Source organism: Annulohypoxylon truncatum, assembly GCF_022578515.1.
Source record: "Annulohypoxylon truncatum strain CBS 140777 unplaced genomic scaffold F4807scaffold_4, whole genome shotgun sequence".
In the NCBI taxonomy this organism is placed as follows: domain Eukaryota; kingdom Fungi; phylum Ascomycota; class Sordariomycetes; order Xylariales; family Hypoxylaceae; genus Annulohypoxylon; species Annulohypoxylon truncatum.
Genome location: NW_025953790.1, coordinates 1025839 through 1049175, shown reverse-complemented (window position 1 = coordinate 1049175; position 23337 = coordinate 1025839). Strand labels below are relative to the sequence as shown.

Below are 23337 nucleotides of genomic sequence, written 5' to 3'. Positions count from 1 at the left end.
GTTCCATCTAGACGGAATGCCGTTTGGGTCGGAGACATTAACTTTCCTTCAACATGTTTTTGACGTCTCCAAGTCTACTTCAACCAGCCCACGTTCCTCGTACTACGCAGTACATACATTGATCCTTTTTGAAGGCCACATCTGTCAAGTTTCTCAACTTGGACTAATTGTACGTAAAACTGCGCCGGTACACGAGTCTGTCAGACGAGGCGTGATCTGGAAATATGCAGATATCCCACGAATATGTGCTGTCACTGGGCTTACGTAGCTGAAGAGCGAGGGTGGGTTGCGGGTTTCCAACTGATCGGCTGATCCGACACCCCTAAAGTAGCTCTTCGCCCTGTGGGATGCCCAGCCGTGGCTCTCAACCGACACCCCACAAAATAGGAAATCAGCTCTCACCGTTTCGAAAGTAATTCTTCTGGAAGGTACCCCTACGCTGCTACAGCAAATGTTGCCACTCTCTCCGCCCTTGCAGGACGAAGCAGTTGGGGTTTGTTGGGGGCAGGACCCTGAATATCGACCACCAGACCGGACTCCCTCACGGGCCACTCATTGTTAATGAGATTATTTCCAAAGAATGCCAAGTTACATTCATTCAAAGTCAATATCCGAACACGACCCCATCTACAAAGGTAACTAATTCGATATCTCCAGGCCTCGGATGGAGGAAAGGTATGGAAATCAGCCTATAGGAGCTAATGATCCAAGCTATATTAGTGATGAGCTGGAGGTTAGTAAGTCTATCTAGCCTCTACTACCTAAACGTAGTATCGCGCACATAATCCATGTCAACATCATTTGCAAAAGTTAATATGCCAGACAAGACTGTGGGGAATCCTTGACAACCCCGTGAGCGTCGTTTTCGAAATATCTCGGGCTCGGGCTCCAAAGCAGCGGCATGAGTCACGTCTTAGCAGGCCGACAGGTACTATTATATCTCCGTAATATGGCATTCCGGCAATGCCCAACCACGACAACATCAATATCAGCCTACTTCTCCCGCTTCGCGTCTCGCTAAATGGTGCCAAATAGCCCGAGTTACATCCTGCCAACTCACTTATCCATTGCGACCGAACATGGACATTCCGTGTCTGCCGTTCTATAAGCGCAGTAAGCTGGAAATTGCATGATATTTTCCCTTTCCTGATTTCGAAATGAATCTACATTTTGAGACTGGAGACGGAGATGTACATGGCATACCCGCACATTGCCTTAATTCCTGCTCCTTCCCGTGGACGCAAGATTGGCTTCGATCTCTAAACTTCGTCCGTAACATCATCCGTCGACAAACACAACGATAAGCCGTTAGGTTTGTTGTACCGACGATCAGCTAGTCAGGGAGGGCCTGCCACACCAAGATTGACGGGTCAAGAATAGTCTTATGCACGTCGAACCTCATTCCGCATAGTATTTATGTACCCATTCCCATTCAGCCATCTTCTTATCACTGCGCCCTGATTCGCTCCCCCGCACATTTAGCGAACCTCCTTTACGGGCGCACATACATCATAGCGTAAAACATATCAATAGTTGTCGACACTTCTATTAAATCATGAGCACGAGTTTGTCCTGTCTGAAGCTCATCGTGAGTGCGGGGGAATGTTGCGAACGAGTTGATGAGCACGAGCGTTACTCCAAATAGCCCGATGATCTGGAAGCTCCGGGATTCATCGAGATTTGATCATCTCCGGGGGAACTACTTTAAGGTTTACATTACTAAGATACCATTGTTCACGATGCCCTGAAAGATCACGAGCCTTCTCGCCGGATCCTGCCACTCAAGCCCCGGTGAGGTCCCGTTACCAAGTCACAGGCGGTCAAAGTAGAAGATGACGTTGTTAGTATGTATAAGTTTAGTACGGGGGCTTGTCCGCGGAACGCTAGATAGACCGCGCTTCCGTCCATCGGTTTGCCGTCAGTGAAAATTGGCCCTGCAGATCGCGAGTCAAGGTCTTAGAGAGAACGGCCTGGACCGCATTTTGTGTCACCCAAGACTTAACATCATGATCTTCAAGAGGTTGGTAGCACGGCATAGACGGCTTGGTTCCAGGCTCGGCAACTCCTTGTGCCCTGATTTATAGCTGGAGGAGTGTGTCAAAAATCAACCTATTTCGACTGCACGCCATTTAATAGCATGCCTTTTGATTCGAGGGAGCTCTTAGGACAAATTTATTGCCTACCTGCTATCTGGGGTCTAGATAATTCGGTGGTATCGAATTCGTCTCAGCGATAGACGCAGCGCAACCTGCTATTGTCCTTGATCTTCTAATAGATAGGTAGGTACCTGGCTATAGTTGATTGATGAGAGACTCAGTCTCTGACAAGCCTCTTGAGCTAACTACCATATAAATCGAGAACTAATGAGTATCAAATATATAGATTTAGACTTGGAATTCTCAACCACGAAGATATTCATAAACAATCTGGTTATTATTTTTCATTCATTTCTCCCGAGATGTTGAGGACCACAACGTAAACTAAGAGCTGAAGTACGAACCACATAGCTCATAGAAAATTAGAATCCTCATATAGGGAAATTTTTAAGCCGAATCAAAATGAAGGGTTCAAATGTTATCAGCTTCTCTAAATATCAAGCCCTTGAATTGTGATACGGTACCTATTTATAGTGAGCAGCTGACATGAGCTTCTGCCAGCTGCCAGCTGCCGTATCTTATCTAATCGTACAACTTTCAACTTTCCGCCAACAAGCTCCAGCTTCCAGAAGTGAAATTCAACCTTGGAAGCTTCCTAATTATTTTTATATAATAAGTCGAATTGGCCCAAACGTCAACCTTAACCCGAATTCCCGCATAGCTGACATGACACCTGCCTCCGCACCCAACTCCTCGACCCGATTCCTCCCCTACCTAAGTTCCTAACCTATCTCCTAAGCAAACCTCCCTCCTCCCACCTTCCTCCGGCCCAAACCCAACAACCAACTAAATAAATAAATAAATAAATAAATAAATAAAACCAAAAAATGTCGACGCCCGACCCCACGACCCTAACCTCCTCCCCCCAGATCTTCGCCGCCCACACGCTGCCGCAGGTCCGCGCGATCCACAAGTCGCTGCACGCGCAGATCGACGAGAAGTCGGCGCGCCTGCGCACGCAGGTCGGGAACTCGTACCGCGAGCTGCTCGGCACCGCCGACGCCATCGTGCGCATGCGCGCCGACATGGCGCGCGCCCAGGACGTGCTGGGGTCCATGGGTGGGCGGTGCGGGCGCGCCGCCGTGGCGGGCAAGATTGGGAATTTGGGGGCGTTTTACGGGGGGGCTGCTACGGAGGATGGGGGTGACGATGGTGCTAGAGAAGTTGAGGCTAGGATGCGGGATGTGGCGAGAGTTAGGCTGTTGGGCGCTTGTGGGTTGGTTGTCGAGCGCATGTTGAGGGGTGGGAAGGGAACGGGAGCGGGAACGGGAGAAGGCGCGGAAGGGAGGGGTGATAGGTTGGTGTTGGCGGCCAAGGTGCTCGTTTTGAAACGCTTGCTAGTATCGAGTTTTGGCGCGAGGGACGGGGTGGATGAAGGGGTGAGGAAGGCGGTTGAGGCGGCGAGGAAGAGTTTGGGTAGCCTGAGGAGGAGACTGCTTAGGGCGGTTGAGAAGGTATTGGAGAAGATTGGCGACGGGGTAGATCGAGGCGATATTCTCAAGGCCTTGACCGCGTATAGTCTGGCTTCGAGTTCTGGCGCGAGAGATGTGTTGCGTCATTTTCTCAGCGTGAGGGCTGAAGCTATGACATATGAATTCGACTCTGGGGAGCACGAGAAGGAAAGGGATACCGAAAACGTCTTGAAAGGCCTTGATTTATATACGAGGACGCTTCTGGACGTGCAAGCATTGGTACCTAGCAAACTCTCTGATGCACTGCTTCGGCTCAAAAAGCAGCACTTGTTAGCAGATGAATCACTCCAGGGGCTAGAGGGCCTCCGACTCGACATATTCGAGAAGTGGTGTGGAGAGGAGATACAGTATTTCACTCCCTTTATCCGCCATGATGACCTAGTTGGAAAACAGGCTAGAGAAATGCTCACGGGCTGGGCGACGAAAGGTGGCGAGATACTTCTCCAAGGTCTCAGGAGGACCCTGGAGCACGTTTCCGAGTTCAAGACTATTGTGGATCTAAGGACTAGTGTTCTTCAACATTGGATTAAGGACGGCGGGAAAGCTAGGGGATTTGACCCGTCTGTTATGCTTAACGGTATACGGGAAGCTATCGATGATCGGCTCTTGCACATTTTGGAAGCCAAAGTGGCCAAGCTCAAGCTAGTCGGGTCCGAGGTGACTGCAACTCTCGAAGCATGGCACCCTGGCACGACCGACAAGCATCATAGTTTATGGGATGAAGAGATGCTGGATATAGATGTGTCGGGTAGCGCAACCCATGTTACTCGCGAAGTCATCTCTCGTCTGTACGGGCGAAACGATGCCGTGGCCAAGGTAGTCACCAGCTACGAGTCGTGGCATCATGTTATTGACAGCGCAGATGACTTAATCAGCCAGCTCAAACGCCAGCGCTGGGATGATGATGTGGAGGAGATAGAAGATGAGGATGTCATTGCAGAGCGCCAAAAACTATTAAGCAAAGACGACCCCGAATTGCTAAAGAAGAAATTGGATGAAACTACCGTCCAAGCTTTCAAAGATCTAAATGAGCATTTGACGACTGTCTGGAAATCGAAATCAGATAGCCCGGACAACGGTCCTATTTCCATGTACCTCTTGCGGATTCTTAGGGATATCCGCAGCCGACTACCCGAATTGGAAGACATCAAATCTTTTGGCTTGGAGAATGTACCGTCTCTACATGAGAAACTAGCAGCTCACGTGTCGGTCTCGCCTCTCGAGGAATTCGCTTCGACGACCCTAGCGAGAAGACATGTAGCCGGCCGAGCGTTATGGGAAGGAGAACCACCCTTGCCAGCACAACCGTCCCCCGGCACATTCAAACTTCTACGCAACCTTGTCATGTCCATGGGAGATGCAGGTTTGGACCTTTGGACACCTGCCGCTGTGGGTGTTCTGAAGCGAACATTTAGCAAGCAACTCGTTGAAGCATGGCGCGAAGAATTTAACTCCGAAGCCACAGATGGCCAAAATATAGGCGAAGCGAGTGAGGAAAAGTCATCGGAGAATGAAAACGACGGCCCGTCAGAAGCTCCAGAAAATTCATCAGAGAATGAGAAGGATACGCAAGAAAAATTCGAGAAGAACAACGACATATACATCCAGTGGCTCTACGACATCCACCTCATTATACAATGTCTCGGTACTGAAGTTAGCTCGGAGGAATCGTTCAAAGCTTTTGTAGAGGAGATTTCCGAAAGGACGGGATTAGAAAAGGGAGCTCAAGAGAAGCTGGCGAAGACATCGCAGGAATATTGGAAGAGGACGAGCTTGTTATTTGGGCTGCTCGCATGATACCCATGACTTGAATCGTATATTATGATAACTGACGCCGAATAATGAAAAACATATGCCACCCAAACCATACATGCTTCATCTCATAACTTATGCCTCTTCTTGCCCGTCGCGATCTTCTCAAATTCCCCTAACGGAACGCCCTTGACAAACCGGTCTAAGCCCGCGAACACCTCAGCCACGTTCTGCTTCTCCAGGATCTCGATATTCGGCTTCTGGATCAGCGCCTTGATGCCGAGCAAGCTATCGCTGTTCAGATGATCGCCCATACTGTCGTCAATCTCCTTCATAACCTGCCTCAGGAAGCCATCGCTGTCGCCCTTCTCACACTGGAAAACCTTGTTCGCAAAGCCGGTCTTCACGAGGTCCTCGCACGTGACGCGCTTGCTCTGGATCAGGGCCTCGTTGGCCTTGCTGATTCCCAGGCGCTGGACCATGGCGTGGGAGGCTCCCCCCTCGGCGACCAAGCCCAGCGAGGAGAAGGGCATCAGCAGGAAGGTGTGCGGCGCGCAGTAGACGAAGTCGGCGAAGGCGGTGATGGCGGCGGAGAGCCCGACGGCGGGGCCGTTGAGCGCGGCGACCAGGATCTTCGGGTGCGTGTACAAAGCCCGCGTCAGGTTCAGGTTGTTCGACACGAAGTCCCGCAGCCACTGCCGGTACGCGTCCGGGTCCGCCGCGCCGGACTTCTTGTCGCCTAGCGAGACGTCGGCGCCGCTGTTTGTCAGGTGTGAGTGTAAGTGTAACCGTGTGAGATATTACGTGTATTTTTTTGTGTGTAGGTACGTTTTGTGTGAGCAAGTGGAAAGGAGAGAGAGTAACCTTACGCGGAGAAGTACCGGCCCTTCCCGGTCAGGACGGTGATGTAGATGTCATCGCGCTTGGCGATTTCGAGGAGAGCCTTGGCTATGGCGTAGTAGCCGTCGAAGCCTAGAGCATTGAGCTTCTTGTCGTTGTCGATGGTGATGGTAGCGATGCGGCCGGCGTACTCGACCTTGATCACATCCGTCATGGCTCTTTCGTTCTCGACGGCGTATCACATTAAGTACTCGGTATTTGATCGCTGCAAGACAGAGAGGTTATATGAGACACACCACAATATGAGATTTATAAAATATGAGACATTTAGAATGTTTTATAAGAGCCAGGCGGTGTATTGCTTTGTCCAACGCCGGCTTTTAAGGTTGGACGGGACTTTGTTAAATAAACTTCCAACGTTCCCTCGGGTACGCGCCCCACTATAGCCCGCCTGGTTTAGGTGGGAACCTCGGCATCCTAGGGACCCGCCATGCAGCTAGCCGTCACCAAACAACCTTCCTGCCCCACGAATTACTCCGGACTCGATTTTGTAATCAATCAATTACTTAAGCGGTCACGTTCTTTCTCGTTTCAAATAGGCTAATTGGTTCTCGGATCCACTAGCATGATACTGGAAATTCTAATAAAGGTTAACTTTATTACTGGTTGGCAGTTGCATGTAGGTACATCCGTATCAGTATTGAGTGCTAACAATTCCTGCCAAGACAAGCTAGTTTGAACCTCACATGCAGGTAACAAATTGTTAGTGACCTCAAACTCAGAACCAAACCTTCACATTCCAGGAAGTCATAGGCTATCCTATACACACCTAATAAGCTGACATAATAAGTGAAGCATGCATTGGAACTCGCAATCCCCTACCTCTTATACATACTTGAACCTTCACATTGGGGAATAATTCACATCGTTCATACCATTCATATCACGGGTCACATGCCAGGGATATAAGGGTTAATGATATGCAGTGCATATGGATAGATGCAGGTGCCTTGCAGCCTTCACCGATATCTACAGTCTCGCCTAATTCTCAGTGAATCAACTTAACAACTTGAACTGGACCTATTCAAAGTAGTACGAGTCAACACATCTCGTCATTGCACTTATTCAGACTTGGTGTTTCCAAGTCCTCGTAACAACACCAGCTTATACGTACATGTATAGACCTCCACAATGTCTACACGTCACCTCATCCGTCACAGGCCATGCCCCACGGCTCTGATGCGACTACAGCATCCCACGCCGAGAATAATGAGGCGTTTTCAAAGTACCGAGACACCAACGAGATCTTCTTCAAGTGGCACTGCCGCTGTGTCTTTCGCCGCAGGGCTTACATGTGCCTCGCTGGCAAGTTGGTACCTATCACGTAGTCCGCAGAGTTCAAACTCTGCCAAGCCATCAACTATATCAGATAAGAAAAGAGACGATAAGAGCCTCGACATCCCAGACCTAAACGAGCTAGGTCTATCCGACAAGATCACCTACACCCCAACGCCCGACTCAGAAGGGGTCACGCAGCAGCTCAACGAGCACGCCTTCTCCCACCTCTTGGGCGGGAAGCTCGTGACGAGATATGACGGCACACAAGTAGCTTCCAACAGCCCGTGCGAAGACAGGTTTATCCACGGCCACTTCGCCAACCCTATCGACGGGAGCGGCGACGACTGGCTGACCTGGGGCGTCTTCGACGGGCACTGCGGCTGGCAGATGTCGGACCTGCTAACGCGGCACCTGATCCCGTACGTGCGGCGCGCCCTCGCCTCCGCCCAGTCCACAGGCAACAACGAAGAGGCCGTGCAGCAGGCCCTCAAGACGGCGTTCACGAGCCTCGACGACGCCCTCGTCAAGACCGCCCTCGACACGATCGACGACAAAGACCTGTCCTTCGCCGAGAAGGCGCGCCGCCTCGAGGCCGCGTACGCGGGTGCCTGCGTGCTGCTCACGGTTCTGGACCCGCGGACGCGGACGCTGACCGTGGCGTCGACGGGGGACTGCCGCGCGGTGCTCGGCCGGAAGTCCTCCTCTTCTTCTTCTTCTTCTTCTTCCTCCGGCGACGACGGCGGGAAATGGGTCGCCGCGGACCTGTCGACGGACTGCACGGGCGCGAACGCGGACGAGGTGGCGCGCCTCACGACGCAGTTCCCCGACGAGCCGGAGATCGTCAAGCACGGCCGCGTCTGGGGCATGCAGCCGTCGCGCACGTTCGGCGACGGCATGTGGAAGTGGCCGGCGGCGCTCAAAGAAAGGCTCAGGAACTATTATAACGGGCTCAGCCTGCCGTCGGCGGCGCGCTACGGCGCGTATAAGGAGGGCCCGTATCTGACGGCCGAGCCGCTCGTCACGACGACTAGGATACCGGACGACGCGCCCTCGTTCGTGATCTTGGCGACGGATGGGTTGTGGGATATGATGACGAGCGCGCAGGCCGTGGAGCTCGTGGGGAAATGGGTTGAGTGGCGGGAGAGGAGTCGTGGGATAGGGAAGGGGGAGCCGATTCAGCCGCCGACGATGGAGTTTGGGGAGACGATACTGGGGCGCAAGAGGCAGTGCAGGTACGAGGAGCAGAAGACCACGGTGCGGGATGATAATGCGGCGGTTCATCTGGTGAGGAACGGGCTCGGGGGTGCGGACGAGGAGATGGTGAGGGGGGCGTTGACGTTTCGGTACCCGAATTCGAGGGATATCAGGGATGATATAACGGTTCAGGTTGTCTTCTTTGCTCCTGCCAAGGGACAGTAACTGAGGGTCCAAAGAAAGAGATGGAATGCGTATTATGGCTAGCAGGCGTTTCTATACCATACCATGGGCGTTTCGGTTTCTTGCAGCATTGGTAGAGAGCACGAAAATACGGGACGAGTAAATGGGTTAGACATGTAACGAGCATGAATAATGAACTATCTAACGTTATCGTTACCCAGCGTCTACATTTTTAACGATGTGGATTGTTCATCTACCGACCCTTCGTATTCATCCAGCCAAATAAAAACAACTGGCGAGGAAGCTACGGAAAGATAAAACGCTGCTCTCATATCCAGGAGACAGGTCTCGGTTTTATTCTTGGATAAACAAGACTCTGATAGCCCCATCCTACTTCCCACGTAGCCCAACCAACCAACCTAAGGCACGTTCTTATACAGCTCCCTAACCTCATCCCTATGCTTCTCCAAATACTCCCTAAACGAACTAAACCCCAGCCCGAAATCATCCGCCGGCCTAGCTAGCGCCTTCCAATCCCTCCTCGCGATCTGTCCCGCAACCAGTATATTCGTCTTCGCAACCGCCTCCGCCTCCTCCGGGCTATACGTGCTTACCCTCAACTTCTTCCCCGCCACCTCGCCGAGCTGCGCCACCAAGTCCGCCAGCGTCAGCAGCTCGCCCGCGACATGCAATTCGCGCGTCGGGCCGCCGCTCGCGAACGTAGCGGGTTGCTCGATGGCGGCGGCGGCCACGCGGCCGATGTCGTCCGGCGAGATCTCGGGCATGATCTGCGACGCGGGGAACGCCGTGCGCAGGACCCCTTCCTTGATCAGGTCCGGGTACTGGAACGAGGCCATCCGCGCGTCCGTCCAGTTCGACATGAACTCTACGGGACGCAGGAGCGTGTAGTACGCGAAGCCGCCTTTGCGGACGAGGTCTTCGCCTTTGGCTGTGTGTGGGGGGCGAGGGGAGGTTAGATCGTCTGATTCTTAGACATGGGGGATGGGAAGGTAATGGAGAAAGATAGGTAGGTAGGAGAGGTTAAGTTGGGGGGGGAAGGGGGGGCTGGGTCAAGTTGGATTAAGGAGTCTGTGCAAACCTTTGGCCTCCCAGTAATTGGCGAAGAAGGGTATGCTGTCTAGGCCCGGGAGCTCCTTGTAGCGGTCGATGCTGCCGACGGTGCTGTAGACGACGTGGTTCACGGTGCCGCTGCGCTTCGCGGCGTCGACGATGTTGGTCGCGCCGCGGACCTCGGTCTCCGTGTCGACGGGGTTGAAGTTCGAGATGAAGAAGACGGCCTCGACGCCGGCCATAGCCTTCGCCAACGAGGCGACGTCCTTGTCCCAATCGCCGCCCTCTAGAACCTCGACGCCTTGGGCGGCGAGCGCTTTGGCTTTCTCGGACGAGGCGTCGCGGACTAAGGCGCGGATGCTGTGCTTCTGCTCCGATGCCAGGAGAGCGCGGACGGTGGCGCTTCCCTGGTTGCCTGTTGCGCCGAGGACGAGGACTTTAACCATTTTGTCCGTAGTATTGCTTTGTTAAGTTATGTGAGGCTTGGTATACTTGCGATTGTTGGCGTTTCTGCTGAGATGCAGTGATGAAATAGAGCGCGATCTTGGATTTATAGATTATACAACTAATTCATGTTTCTTACATACGTGGCTATGCAGGAGCATATATCTCATCCTTCTCGGCGTGTTGACTCAAACGGCGACGTCCATCGCCCCGCATATCTCACCGTGTCCGGGAGCATTACCAGGTCTCCACCTCGGTAGTCGTCGTCTAAAATCTGTCCGCATCTCCATCGTCCTACTCCGTCTATTACCTTGCTTATTTGCTGCCTATGGCACCATATGCACTAGAAGTAGTGAATTCTGTTTTGGGGAAGATCATGATAAGCCCTGTGCCAAATGGGATTCGCGGGTCTCGCTAATGCGCCTCACTCGCTATTATATTCCATCCGTAGGCCGACGAAATATTGCAAATGATTGGCTGCAGTCATCATGAACAACAAAAAAGCCCATTCACAGTCGATTTATATTCTGTTGGTCCGGCGTCATTTATTAAACTAGTTTACTCATATTTCAGGGGAAGGTTTATATGGGTTGTCGATTTCTTACAACCTGAATACCGTATCATAGAGCTGCATCTCATAGACAATTTCGATCGTATTTTCACACTGGAGTATGAATATCTTAGAAAAGAGATATATGCTAGAAGTAATAAGAATCATAAGGGTTGAACTCAAGTATCATACATAAAACCGCCAAAGTTTTGCGTCTTTCACGCCCTTGCAAGATACTCGTCTCTCCTTGAGATGACACCTATTTTGCCAGATATGAAATCCCGAGAACCTACTCGTGTTGAAGCCCTTCTGGATAGATGGTTTACGTGCGAGTTGTTGGATTTGTTCTAGTCTAGTACTCAAACGTAGTGTCCTGGTTATACTGAAGATATCGTTGGAATAACCATGTTGAAGCAGCATGAAAGAGGACCGCTAGGGTGACGATAATTAGCTTCGTAGAGCTGACTAAACACCTATAATACCACCAACTACCATAGGTAAATGTGACGAATCCATCGCATTACGTACGTAGAGGTGTCATCGCATTCCCTTCTGAGATAAGTGTTGGCGCTCTTCTAGTATATGCTGCGTATAATCCAACGAAAGCGCCAACAGCACAATTACCTACGAACACCTCTAACCTAAAAGACCTCGCTCTCTTAAATCGCCAAGTCCATAACATAATCCAACCATCGCACCACTCCCCGAAACCAAAAGATCGACTCTCTTAACTCCGTACCCAGTCCAGCGTACACCTGTAGACCCAGCCAGCCACCTAGACACCGAAACCCACGCACGCAATACCGGTGAGGGGATCGGAAAGGATCCGAGACCACTCGTGTAGAGACGCAGGCTCGCGCAGCAACCTACCCAGGGACCTAAGCCCGGTAGGGTTGCATACATTAGCCCCAAAAATCCGCCGGACCACAAACCCACCTCTCACCTCCCACTCCCCATTCTCTCTCCCCTTTCACTTCCCCTTCCCTTTCCATACCCCCCTTACCCTCGCCCTATACGCCCCCCTAAATTCACGAGACGTTGCTATTTTCGGTTGTCGGAGTGGACGTGCATGGCATATGTACATATGCGTGTACGGGATAATGTGGATATATATATATATATATATATATGCGTGGATACCTGCGCAGGTGCGCGTGTAGTCACTTTCACATCTACCTACCAAGCTACCAACTCAGTAGGTACATAATGATGAATGAATAAACATATGAACGAATGTACTCGGACGATGACGTACGTGGTCCTCTCGCCGCCAGCTCCGCTGAAAAAATCCTTCGGCATGTTTCGAAACGCCCCCTGCTCCGATAGGCATCCCGCACTTTATTAGAAACAGAAACGGAGTCCTGTCAGCAACGCCCCCCTGAAAGTACCTACATATGTGGGTAGGTATGTATGTTGATAGCCTTTCCAAGTGCTCATGTACTTGTCGAGATCTACTGTCTACCTACCCAACTACAGTGGCATCTTTACCCTCGGGAATGTCATAGGTCATCTCACGAACTCGTTTTTGGCCTTATTAGAAGCAAGTTCAAGCCGTCAACCTTTTCTACCTATTGAATAAAACGCATTCGATTCTACTTGTCATATCTAAGGCTGTTGGTCTACCCTTCAATTAAAACCGGCAGGCAACATGTTACGCCGTCGAGTAGATAGAAATACAAACACTGTCCCGTGAATTCTTGCTTTTTGTGTTCATTTCGCCGTCCGTTTGTTCTCCGTGACGGCCCACCGCTTGCTATGTTCCATCCGGGCTTCGCGCCCCAATGCCCTGTGACCTACCCACATCCCAAAGCCCGGAAACGAAACCCTTTGAACGCCCTACGCCTAAACCTGCGTGGATGGGAGCGGCCGTCTGTCTCCCTAAACCAGCCGCTGGAACCAATAAACCAATTTGTGAAAAGGACACATCAGAATAGAACTCGTTGATGCGAAACGGACCATTAAAAACCCGATATTATGTGGTAAGCTTTATGTTGCATGGTGTCATGTAGATTGACTAGAGGCCTTCGATATCTCTATGTTATTTGCAGGAATGTTCTCTATGCGCCCGTGCCATTTTCAAGTCGTCGAAATAGTAATAGATAAGGGTGATATGCGGGTGACTGATTCATGTCTAGCTCAGGCAACTAGACTAGATTATTCGACGAAGAAGGTGAATATACTAAACACATCCTGCGGATGCGTAGTAGGTGCCTATTAATATCTCATGATTCGTTGACCTGGACCGTCCGGCAAGTTTGGTTGAGCGACGCCTTGACAGTCTTTTCGCTCGTGGACTCTTCTATCAGTGCAGAGTTAGTACTTGGTGGACTGCTAGTCTCCGGACTGTTTTGCTCCATGGTGAGCGACGGGGTGGGAGCAGAGGAGTTGACTTCGACGAGTAGATTAGGCGTAGTGGGACTACCGGAAGCGGTACCAAAGCCCGATCCTGGACCGACCGTGCTTGCAGACATCAACCTATCAAGCGCCGTGATCTGTCGTCCGGTGCTGTATTTCTTGAGGTTTGCAAAATGAGGTCTCATTTCTTCAATGAAGGAGTCGCGATCTGGTCCCTCAAGATGTTGCATCAATTTTTCTGAGGAAGAATTAATAAGTACTAAAACATGAAGGGGAGAACAATATGTGGGACTTACGAATCACGTAGTTTCCAAATTGATCCTTCATCATGAGCTGAAGTGGGCTAGTGCCATCGCTGTGCAAAGCAGTGAGTTGAGTTCGGATGGCCTTCCGGTCCTCGTTCGTTCCGTATTCGATCGACTTTTCAACCACGTTCGATGCGAATTTGTGCTTAGAAAAGAATAGCAGTTTCTGAAGAACGAGTTGGATCACTTGCTGTCGGTCCTCTGGTTCGCCCTGCGCGATGATGTGCTGCGTAACATAATTACCATATTGGTCAGTAATAAGTCTAGCCGCGCAAGCATGAAGATCCGTCATCAAACTCTTCTTCTCCGCCTCCGTCCCATATTCTAGGATCCTCTGGATAACCCTGCAACCGTAGTTATGTGACGCCAATGACTCGATTTGGCTTTGGAAGGCATCCATGATGAACGGAATGCAGAGACGCGGTACCATCTGGATTATCTTTTGGATAACGTGATTTCCGTTTTGGTCCTTCACGATCCGCATGATATCAGGCTTCAGCTCTTCCACGATCTCAATTTGTTGCTCTACTAGCACATGCTCAAGCGCCTAATGTACTCGATTAGTAAAGAAACCATGGCAGAAGACTACGTATTGAACTCACTTTTTGCACGACACGGCACGCGTACATCTGGGTCGAAAGCTCCGCAACCTTGCCTTTCATCTGTGCTGCGATGATCTTCTTCTGAACTTGGTTTCCGTGTTCAAAGAATTTCTGAATGACGTAATTGCCGAAGACATCCTTCATTAACTGAAGAGTGTTGGGCTCGATTTCTCGGAAAACCTGATCTTTTTCGTCGCTGTTCGCTGTCTGCAGTTTCTCCTGGATGAATCGTGAACCGTGCTGGTCGCCACTGAATTCGACAATGTGGTTGTAGATATCCTAGACCCCAGTTAGTCACTCGTTTCTCCACTCCGGACTCCCGTGCTTACCTTTAATTCGTAGCGCTTGTTGGACTTGGCGTTCCCCCTGAACTCTTCAAGAAGCACACTACGGACGCCCTTGCCAGGATCCTGATCTCTGCTGGGTCGAATGGGAACTGGAAGCCCGGGCATGGTATAGTTCATGGGTAATCCATAACCCGGGAGCTGCACCTGAGAGCGCAAGCTTGGGTTCTGGACGTACTGATCGTAAGGGGTCGAGAATTGAGACAGACCGGCATTATAGTAAGGAGGATAGAACCCAGATTGCTGTTGCTGTAGGAACTGCGAACCATGCTGCGCTCGATCGAGATCCTGAAGTAATCTTGGGTCTCGCGAACCTGGCCTACTCCATGGATCGGCCCTGGGGTTTGGAGTTCCCGAGAAACCTCTCGGACTATTCACACTAGTACGATATGAACTACCCGCAGGCGATCCTCTCTCGCCTGGGCCCCTCCGGGTACCGTATAATGACGCGGCGAGGGGTTCAGCCCAGGATTCTTGCATGTTTTGGCCGAATGCCCTCGCGTTGTTGTTTCCTAGGTCGTGCTGCCATGGTTGCGAACCGGGGTTAAACTGGAACGGCTGGCTGTTAGGATTAAAGTGCCCGTTAGTCGCATATCCGCTCGTTATAGAATCGGAGTTATCTTCTAAGGCTAGGGCTCGGTTAAAAGTATCCTCAAGGTCATGGTTGGTGGCATCGACCGATCCAAAGGAAGCAAAAGCATTAGAACGACCTGTCTCCGAAGGCAGCGTGACCGAAGCACCGGAAATAGAAGGACGCTGGGTTTGCTGTGGTTTCGAGAGCTTGGTGAACGCGAAGTGGGCGCCGTTATCATAACGATGAGAGGGCGTTTGCACATCAGAATCACCCTGTCGTGATGCGAGGGTGTTTTGGCGACTATGGCCGAGATTAGAATACGTGGGGTCGTTTGAGTTACGTCGGTAGAGTCCTGACGCTGCTTCGAGGTCTAATTGTGTGTTGCCGTTCGATGCATATAAACCAGAACCACCCCGTTCGTCACCAACAGAATCCCCGAAACTTCCCGGGTACTTGAACGACGACGTTGAGAGATCCGAAGGGCCAGGAGGCATCGTTCGGTTCGAAGCGGAAGAACCATTCTGGCCTACCGGCTGTCGTAAGTGGTAGAGGTGAGAGTTGTTTGGGCCTTCGGGGAAGTTGTGCTGGTATCCATCCCTTGTGCGTGTTGGTGAAGTGCTCCCAGAAGACGAACTTCCGGGCTGATTCCATATACCACCTCTAGAAACCCATGGCGCGGCCTGTGAATTGTTGTTCAGTTGTGCGGAGCCGGAGGTGGCGCTGGGAGAGTGCTCGTCCGATTCTGTGGTACCTGTTAGCTCCCTTCATAAGACGAGCGTGCCTCTGCTTTCTTCCGGGACACTACGCTTACCTCTGGAGCCTGTCATATCTCGTCTTGTGTTCAACGAGCCACCAATGGCGCCATTTCCCCAGATGCCACCCGATTGCCAAGTCGAATGGCCGAAGGTCGATCCGAGAGGCTGCGAAGCCTTGTCACTCGGGGGGTTCATGGCGAGGTTAGGAAAGCCGTTAGGCCGTGTCTATTCGTAGAGAAATGTGTTAGCAAAGTGATAATCGCTAATAGATTAAATGAGATGGATAGGCAATGAATCATCAACAGCCAAGTTATTAGAAATATTGTCACGTCTCTTCCCAAATCTACCATCCGCACCACGGCAAGCGAAGAGGCACCGAACCATGGCTGTGCTTAGAAGGTACCCCTATGAGTAATTACGGGCAAACAGAGGAAACACTCACAGCTGTAGTCATGGCTCCACCTTTGACCTAGATTAATACTTCAAATAATGAACAGGAAACACGGAGCGGGTATGTGCAGGCAAAGACGGTATTGCGCTGTCTCTTCTGCGTTGGACTCCCTAGTACCGGCAAGGTAGTATTCGCGGTGTAGGAACCGTGATATGTGATCGATCTCTCCGAAAGTCGCAAATGGGATGAACAGGAAGAAGTCTAATATATACGCCGTATGTATGCGAGAAATTTCCCCTAGCTATATGGAACTGCCAAAAAACAAAGGATAGGTTAGGCTACTAGTTCAAAAGTTGAGTGTGGAAAGGATGGGGGATAATGATGAATTATGGATTATGGTACTGCTGACAAAGTGGCAGAAAAGATGTTCAACATGGACATTGCGGCATTGCAATAAATGGGGCATGAAATGAGCAAGGCTGCCAAGGAGCGATGACCTACTTAAGCTGCTCTAATTTTGTTTTTTCTATCGCGTCTCGTCAAGAGGCGGATCGCAGATGGTCGAAGCTTGCTCGAGGCAGGCTCTAATGGAACGTCGTCTCCGTATGCATATGTCCCAGGGATGGTTTCGTTCCGGCAAATCGACAATCGTCATCCGTCGTGGAAGATAGAAGTAGAGGAAGGGGTAGAAAGGATGAAGTAGACCGATTATAGGATGCGAGGCGATCGGAGGTTAATAAAGAATAGTCGACGTAGGCAACCAAGCGGATAGGCAAACAGTCGAAGGAAGGGCTGATGTATATTATGTATGTACGGTATGTATGGATGTATGTATGTGTGTGCAGGTTGTGCGCGGTCGAGGGTCGATCGTGGATTGGTCGAAATCAGGGGGAAGGTGAAAGACGATTTCGGCTGCGAGCGCGGAATGACGAATTTCTGGCGGTAACGAGAGGATGGGTATTGATATAGGATGTGAGAAGGCCCTGGAGGTTCGAGGTTGGCGAAGTTCGAAGTACCGTTACCGTACGTTAATGGTTAATTATGTATGTTGCAGAAGCACAAGATCAACCTTGAACGGTTACGGCTACTGCTACTGTAAGGCCCAAGAATAAGTCAGGTTACCCAGTGGCCCAGTTAAGGGCTGGCCTTAACTGAGGAGTTTTGTATTGACGAGTAAGGTGTATTAGTTGTGTATGTAGATGTAAGGTTGGGCAAATTGTACCGGGTGGTGCAAGTAGCCAAGTAGAAACGAAAGAGTAACGAAAGTGAGCCTTATTTGAGTCGGCCCCACGATTGGAACCCTCTTACCCTCTTAGGGGGGGCGTGTCTTGCGCAAAGCGGGAGGCGGATTCTGTGCTATGGATGGATTGGATTGGTTGAATTATGAAAATGGAGTTCAAATCGAGTTGGGACTTGGGACTTGGGACTTGCCCTGGCTGCCCTAGGAGTCTCTGACCTGGGAGCTCCTGCCTTGAGACTTGGCTTGGGGACCGCTAGCGAATACTTTCGTGAAAGTGTAAAACTCAGAAAAAGCTCGAGTCTTTACCAATCCTGTTCTGGTCTCAGCGAGCTAGACAGGGATGTCTCTGGCCCCAAAAAAAGAAATCAATCCCAAACCAACAAGTGCCCAGTTGTCCAGAAAAGGTCAAGTCTATTCCTAGAGGGATGGATGACTTTTTCAAGTGCGGGCTAGGGACGAACTTAGAATAGCTCAAGGTATGTCGTAGGTGGTAGTAGGTAGTAATCGTCGCTGCAAAGGGTGGTAATGGTGGCAGTAGGGCGTGGTGCGTGGTACGTGGTGTGCGTAGTGCTGATAATAGTGCTGGGGGTGGAACCCCGAGAAAAAGGAATGATTCAATGTTCACGAGTTTGACGGTACGACTGTATGTGAATCTGATAGATCTTGGGGAAAATGATGGTCGGGGGGGTTGCAGCCACAATGGTAAGGCAGGTAGGCACAGGTAGTGTAGGTACCTACTGTCGATTGTATTCTTTGGTCTCCTTGGTTTTTATTAGGCAACGCGGGCAATGCAAAATATGCAGTAGCGTTTTCAGGTTGGGCTGTGATGTGTTATCAGTTACGGATCCTAATGCGCTTTCGCTCGTGCTTGTGCGACAATCTGGGCCGTGTGTACACCCGGGTACATGTGTGGTTCCGTGGTAGGCAAGCACTTCGACCGCACGCTTCCTTCACTATGTCAATCTCGCTGGATCAGCTGGATGTATCGCGGTTCGTACCGCTCGTGCCTACCTCCTAGGATTGCTAGGGTCGGTGAGTTACTTGGAGGTACTTCGTACAGCAACCGTCCAATAGAGGCGGTCCGGAATTCCAACCACGGTCCTGATCGAATGAGATGTTGCGACGAGATCGAAGGTTGTTAAAAAGATGATGACTGCACGTAGATAGACCAGGGCTGAGCTTGAGTCTCGATATCGAACCCACACAGCCTGACTAAAATTTTAGCGTCTCCGAGGTGCCGGGAAGTCTAGTCGGTTTGAATAAAGGTACTGCTTTAGGTACTGCTTTAGACCGGCCTAAGCTCCAAGAGATGCCGATGCCGTGGTAAGCAGATCTCTCGTAAGTCTGCTAGGAGCTTGCTAGGAACTTGCTAGGAAGAGCCTAGCAAAGCTTGAAGAATTAATAAGTAATGTGCGCCCCGGCGAGAGGGAAGGAGAGAAGAGCCGGGAAAGATTGATAAAGAAGGATCAGACTTGTGTAACTCGAGAAAAAAGCAAAAGTGTCTGTGCTTTTTATTTTTCTCTCTTCTCCTCTTTCCCAGTCCCCAATTGAGTTATGCTAGTATTGTGGTATGTACCTAGGTATGCAGGTATGTAAGGTTATTTTGCTTGTTCTTCCTGGGGTCTTGGGGGTCTTGGGGGTTTGGATGCAAGTGCCAGTTGATGAGGCGCGGATGCAGATGGGGCGATGGGTCCTCTTCGATGGGGCTCCCGTTCCCGCCGTCTTGCCGCTTCCTTTAACTCTCTTCTATCTTTTCTTTAAGTGGCGTGGTTCGAATTTTCCTATGTTGAATCTCCCGATGGTCGCGCGACACACACCACTTATTTCTTAAGTGAAGCGGAGACGAATCCGATAAGTTAAGCGTTTAACTTCCAGGGTCTAGTCTCCCAGCAATATAGCGATATCTTTGACAGGCTGACAGGTCCTCGAAGCTGACGTGATGCTGCTTGCCAAGTCGAACTCTAACAAGTATCTCAATACCGATGTATTCGAGGTTCAAAACCAACATATGATTCGTCCACTTCGTCCAAGGTGAGGGCGGGATATTCCTGCTGATACTACCGTCAAGGTCGGTTTTGGTTGGCGACGTTCTCTAACTGCAGGCCAAGAGCCAAGCCTCCCTTCGCTGCACCTTGAAGATCTTGGAGCTAAACCAAAAACTTCCAAGATGCTACGATGTTATTGAATAAGTATACAGCCTGCTTTCACCACTGAACCAGTTTCGAGCGCGGAGATACTAACATGTGTATAATAATAGTTGCCTGTCGTGAATAACCCTCGTGACTTTTGCTTTTGTACAGAGAATCGGGGGCGGTTGGTGGCGGTGTTAGCCTACTGGTCGCAGGAACACCCTCAAGCGAGTTATCGTAATGAGAATCTGTATCCGTTCGGTACGTATGTGTTATGTGTGAATAAAAAGAAGCGTGCAGATTTTGTTACTGCGCCGTCCGGAATATATGCGATTGGGGGCCGTCAGAAATTTTTTATATGTCCTTTAGATGTTTTACATGGGCATCGCCTCAATTTATTACAACGAAAAAATAGTCGTATGATAGGATACGGTATGAAAGGCAGAAATCGAATGAGGCAACGCAAGAAATTAATAAGGAATGAACAACTTGATTTATACGATGTGAGTTAGGCTCTATCGACACTTGAGCTTCGCCGTCCTGGAGATGCTCCCTTTGGATTCAAAGCTTCGGCTAGCAAGAAGGGAGAGAAGAAAAGAGATATATTCAACCTAGAGGGAGGAAGGGTGCGAGAGATGGGAAGACGATCCACGATACTAATATTCTATCTATCACTCCTAGTTGCTATGGCCAAGATTGCACTATTGCCGCATTTACCACCAAAGCATGTATAATAAGAGCTTGTAGTACAGGGGCTACTACAGATGTACGGGGCAGATCACTTATGTGGCCCCCCTATGTCTTGGAGACAACCGCTCGCTGGTGACCCGTCCAATTGGACCGACCTAACGAGCCCGGCACTCTGGGAAAATGGCATTCTCTCTGAACGATGCTAGGTAGGATTGGTGGGAGCTTCACTCCCAACCGTTGCACCAAGGATTGAGGAATGAGGTCTAGCCGCTTGTTAGGACTTTGCTAGGGCAAAATCACACGATAAAGATCAACAACCTAGCCTATGAGCATTAGAAAATCCGTGAGTAAAATTCTGCATACACTGTCCCTCTTCTAATCCACTTATTAGTAGCATCTGCGCGTTTGAAGGTCCAGTATGTACTTCGTGCTTACAGCAGCACGGGGGAGAATACAGGCAGTCAAACTTGCGCGACATGTACGTCGGGACGAGCAACACCTCTCCAACTTGCGACTCTGGGGCCCAAGGGAGACCCGGATGCAGGTCCCGCCAGCCTTGAACGCCAAAAGGCTCAGGAATGTCGTAATCTTCACCATCCATCACAGGAACGAAGGTAACTACCCTGGGGAATGTAGAGCGATGTCAATCTCCCGTTATGGAACGACATGTCGCAGTCTCACCCTGAATATCCGCCGTCCGTGGTACCGTGTTGCCCGTTGGTTTCGGTGTGTCGAATCTGTTGTCAACTTTACTGGCACGCTTAGAAGGTCACACCGCAGATATAATTCGCCTCAATGAGCGAATCCGTTGGCCTACCGTCCGCTACAGTAGAGCGGACGTAATGGGAGGTATGAATTTTAATGCTGCCTATGGCAACAGCCTGGCAGATCAGATTTACCTCTCCTCCTCATGTAACGCAACGCAGGTGCTACGCCGCGCAGCTCTAGATGTCCAACCCACTCCTCTAGCGTTCAATATTAAGGGCGCTGATGTCCTAGTACATACGTAGCGGCGAGGTTCCATGAGGTATGCTCGTTATATCAAGATTTGCAAGAGTACATGAACCCCTGAAACATCTGTCAAATTATCCCACACGATTAGGTATATCATACTATTTGCGTTCATGATCGCCTTGTTTTGTCTATCCACAGCGTTTAGTGGAGTAGATAGATATACGGCAAGACTGAAGTCGTACTTCCAGCAGGATACGACCGTTGTCGAATTCAATGTAGCTTTCCGATCGAAGATCCGAAGCATGAGTCCTGTAGAGGCATTGTATCAGCAATCCCCGGTATTTTGTTTGTCATTTTCGATCCTCGTGTGTCCGACTCGCGTCTAAGAATGAAACATATTGCACAAGCGCAGTCCATAGATCCCCCTCACGGATAGCTGCAGCTTCTCGAGCCATAGAGAAAGCGCCTTCAGCCGATTCTTGTGAGACATTTGACGTGGGGTGGCCTAATTTATGCAGAGAACTATCACCCGCCCGGGGAAGAACTCGAGGAGAGGGCTGGCCAGCTCATTTGACTGATCGAGCGATGCCCGTCAGTGATACCAACTTAATGATAACCACTACTCGGTAGGTAGGATCCACCTAACAGCTCAGAGGGATTTTCATGGCAGCAGGTAGCTACAGCCGGAGAAATAATAACTCGAAGAAGAAAATGGATGACATCGGCATATCGCTCGACGTTCATCCTACTGGTGTCTCAGCTGCAACTTGGCAGCGACGCCGCTGCGGGGAAGGTAGTAAGTTTTCACTATCGTCGAAATTATTAGCATACCTAGCCACCTACCCAGGTAATGTACATAGGTAGGTGGCTCAGTATTGAAGAACGGACTATCGTAGTACAATTAGGTTCCAGACCAGTGCGGACGCCCCATATTTACATATGTTACTGGCATAACAGTAAGCTCATTTAGCCTTGGTATAAGCACTCGAAAATATACTCAACTTAAAGATCGAATATGTGATAGCAGTTAGTAGCTGTGAGAGTCCTTCATATATCACTCCATATGAGATTTTGATATAATTGAATAAGATAGAATTATCAGAGACTTAGCTGCTGTTATGCTGCTAACATGGTTAAATGTGGGGCGTCCGCACTGGTTTGGAACCTAACTGTAGATAGATCAGATGAGGCTCTTTGAGAATACTGACCATAATAATAGAATGATTACGTATCGGCGATACTAAGTTCATGCCAGCCCTTTCCCTTTCAAGTTATATTCCGTTAGTATAGTTATAAATAGGACAGCATAGAGATGCATAATGAGTAGACATCGCAGCGTTATGAATTAAGCATGAAGCTTGACTACACCTCCTCGTGGATCACGAGCTCGATCGTAAAACAATCTGGATTATTCTCGTTAGTAGGTATCGTGCCTGGTTTACGAGGGGTAGTTGAACCTGAGGCAGTTAAACCAACATCGGGGAATAGCCTCTTGATTCTCCTTCAACAAATCTTGATTTTTCGACTGTCGCAAACACGAGGCGTTCGGGAGCTCGGAGTTGGAATTTCCAAGGCCGTTAGTCCTAGGGCTTCCAAGACGTGGGCGCTTGGACCACGAAACAGAAGCCTCCTTTTCCTAGCTATTTCCAGGGGCGCGGTAGCTTCGTCTAAAAGAATAGAACAGGGATTTTGACTGGTTCCAAGCTTCATAACTTTGGCGTAGATGCTATTCTTGGACCTACTTAAGTTGGGGAATCGATGATATCCTCCAACGTACCGAGGCCACGTGTTGATCAACTGGAAGGACGTTAGCAAGAGTACCAAGATATAGAAAGTTATGAATGATATTGTTCATCCATCATTGAAGGATTTCTGATTTCTGATGTCCATCGTGGATGACTGGACGTCGCATTGAAATGTGAAATAGTATGTGGGTACCTATTTACTCGTTATCCGGAGCTTTATGATTGTAAGGAATAGAGTTGTTCGTGATTGGTC

At 50.0% G+C, this 23337-nt stretch overlaps 5 protein-coding genes across 5 annotated transcripts; 2 read left to right on the top strand and 3 right to left on the bottom strand.

The window, feature by feature from the left end:
- The first annotated feature begins 3303 nt into the window (after positions 1-3303).
- Positions 3304-5436, top strand: F4807DRAFT_411436 (uncharacterized protein). Its single transcript, XM_047996700.1, has one exon. The coding sequence runs from the start codon at positions 3332-3334 to the stop codon at positions 5423-5425; it is 2094 nt and encodes a 697-aa protein (XP_047858032.1). The 5' UTR covers positions 3304-3331; the 3' UTR covers positions 5426-5436.
- Positions 5437-6667, bottom strand: F4807DRAFT_411435 (ClpP/crotonase). The gene is made up of 2 exons (XM_047996699.1): positions 6250-6667; positions 5437-6139 (listed from the first exon to the last, which is right to left on the bottom strand). The coding sequence occupies exons 1-2, from the start codon at positions 6432-6434 to the stop codon at positions 5509-5511; spliced, it is 816 nt and encodes a 271-aa protein (XP_047858031.1). The 5' UTR covers positions 6435-6667; the 3' UTR covers positions 5437-5508.
- Positions 6662-9151, top strand: F4807DRAFT_411432 (protein serine/threonine phosphatase 2C). Its single transcript, XM_047996698.1, has one exon. It carries the CDS (start codon positions 7412-7414, stop codon positions 8975-8977), a length of 1566 nt encoding a protein of 521 aa, XP_047858030.1. The 5' UTR covers positions 6662-7411; the 3' UTR covers positions 8978-9151.
- On the bottom strand, positions 9152-10876 carry F4807DRAFT_411430 (NAD(P)-binding protein). The gene is made up of 2 exons (XM_047996697.1): positions 10035-10876; positions 9152-9884 (listed from the first exon to the last, which is right to left on the bottom strand). The coding sequence occupies exons 1-2, from the start codon at positions 10450-10452 to the stop codon at positions 9355-9357; spliced, it is 948 nt and encodes a 315-aa protein (XP_047858029.1). The 5' UTR covers positions 10453-10876; the 3' UTR covers positions 9152-9354.
- A 1789-nt stretch (positions 10877-12665) lies between these two features.
- Positions 12666-16389, bottom strand: F4807DRAFT_470813 (ARM repeat-containing protein; the record flags this gene model as incomplete). Its single annotated transcript, XM_048002853.1, has 6 exons — positions 12666-13593; positions 13652-14207; positions 14263-14541; positions 14592-15931; positions 15992-16160; positions 16378-16389. 6 exons carry the CDS (start codon positions 16387-16389, stop codon positions 13223-13225), a joined length of 2727 nt encoding a protein of 908 aa, XP_047858028.1. The 3' UTR covers positions 12666-13222.
- Between the last annotated feature and the right edge of the window lie 6948 nt (positions 16390-23337).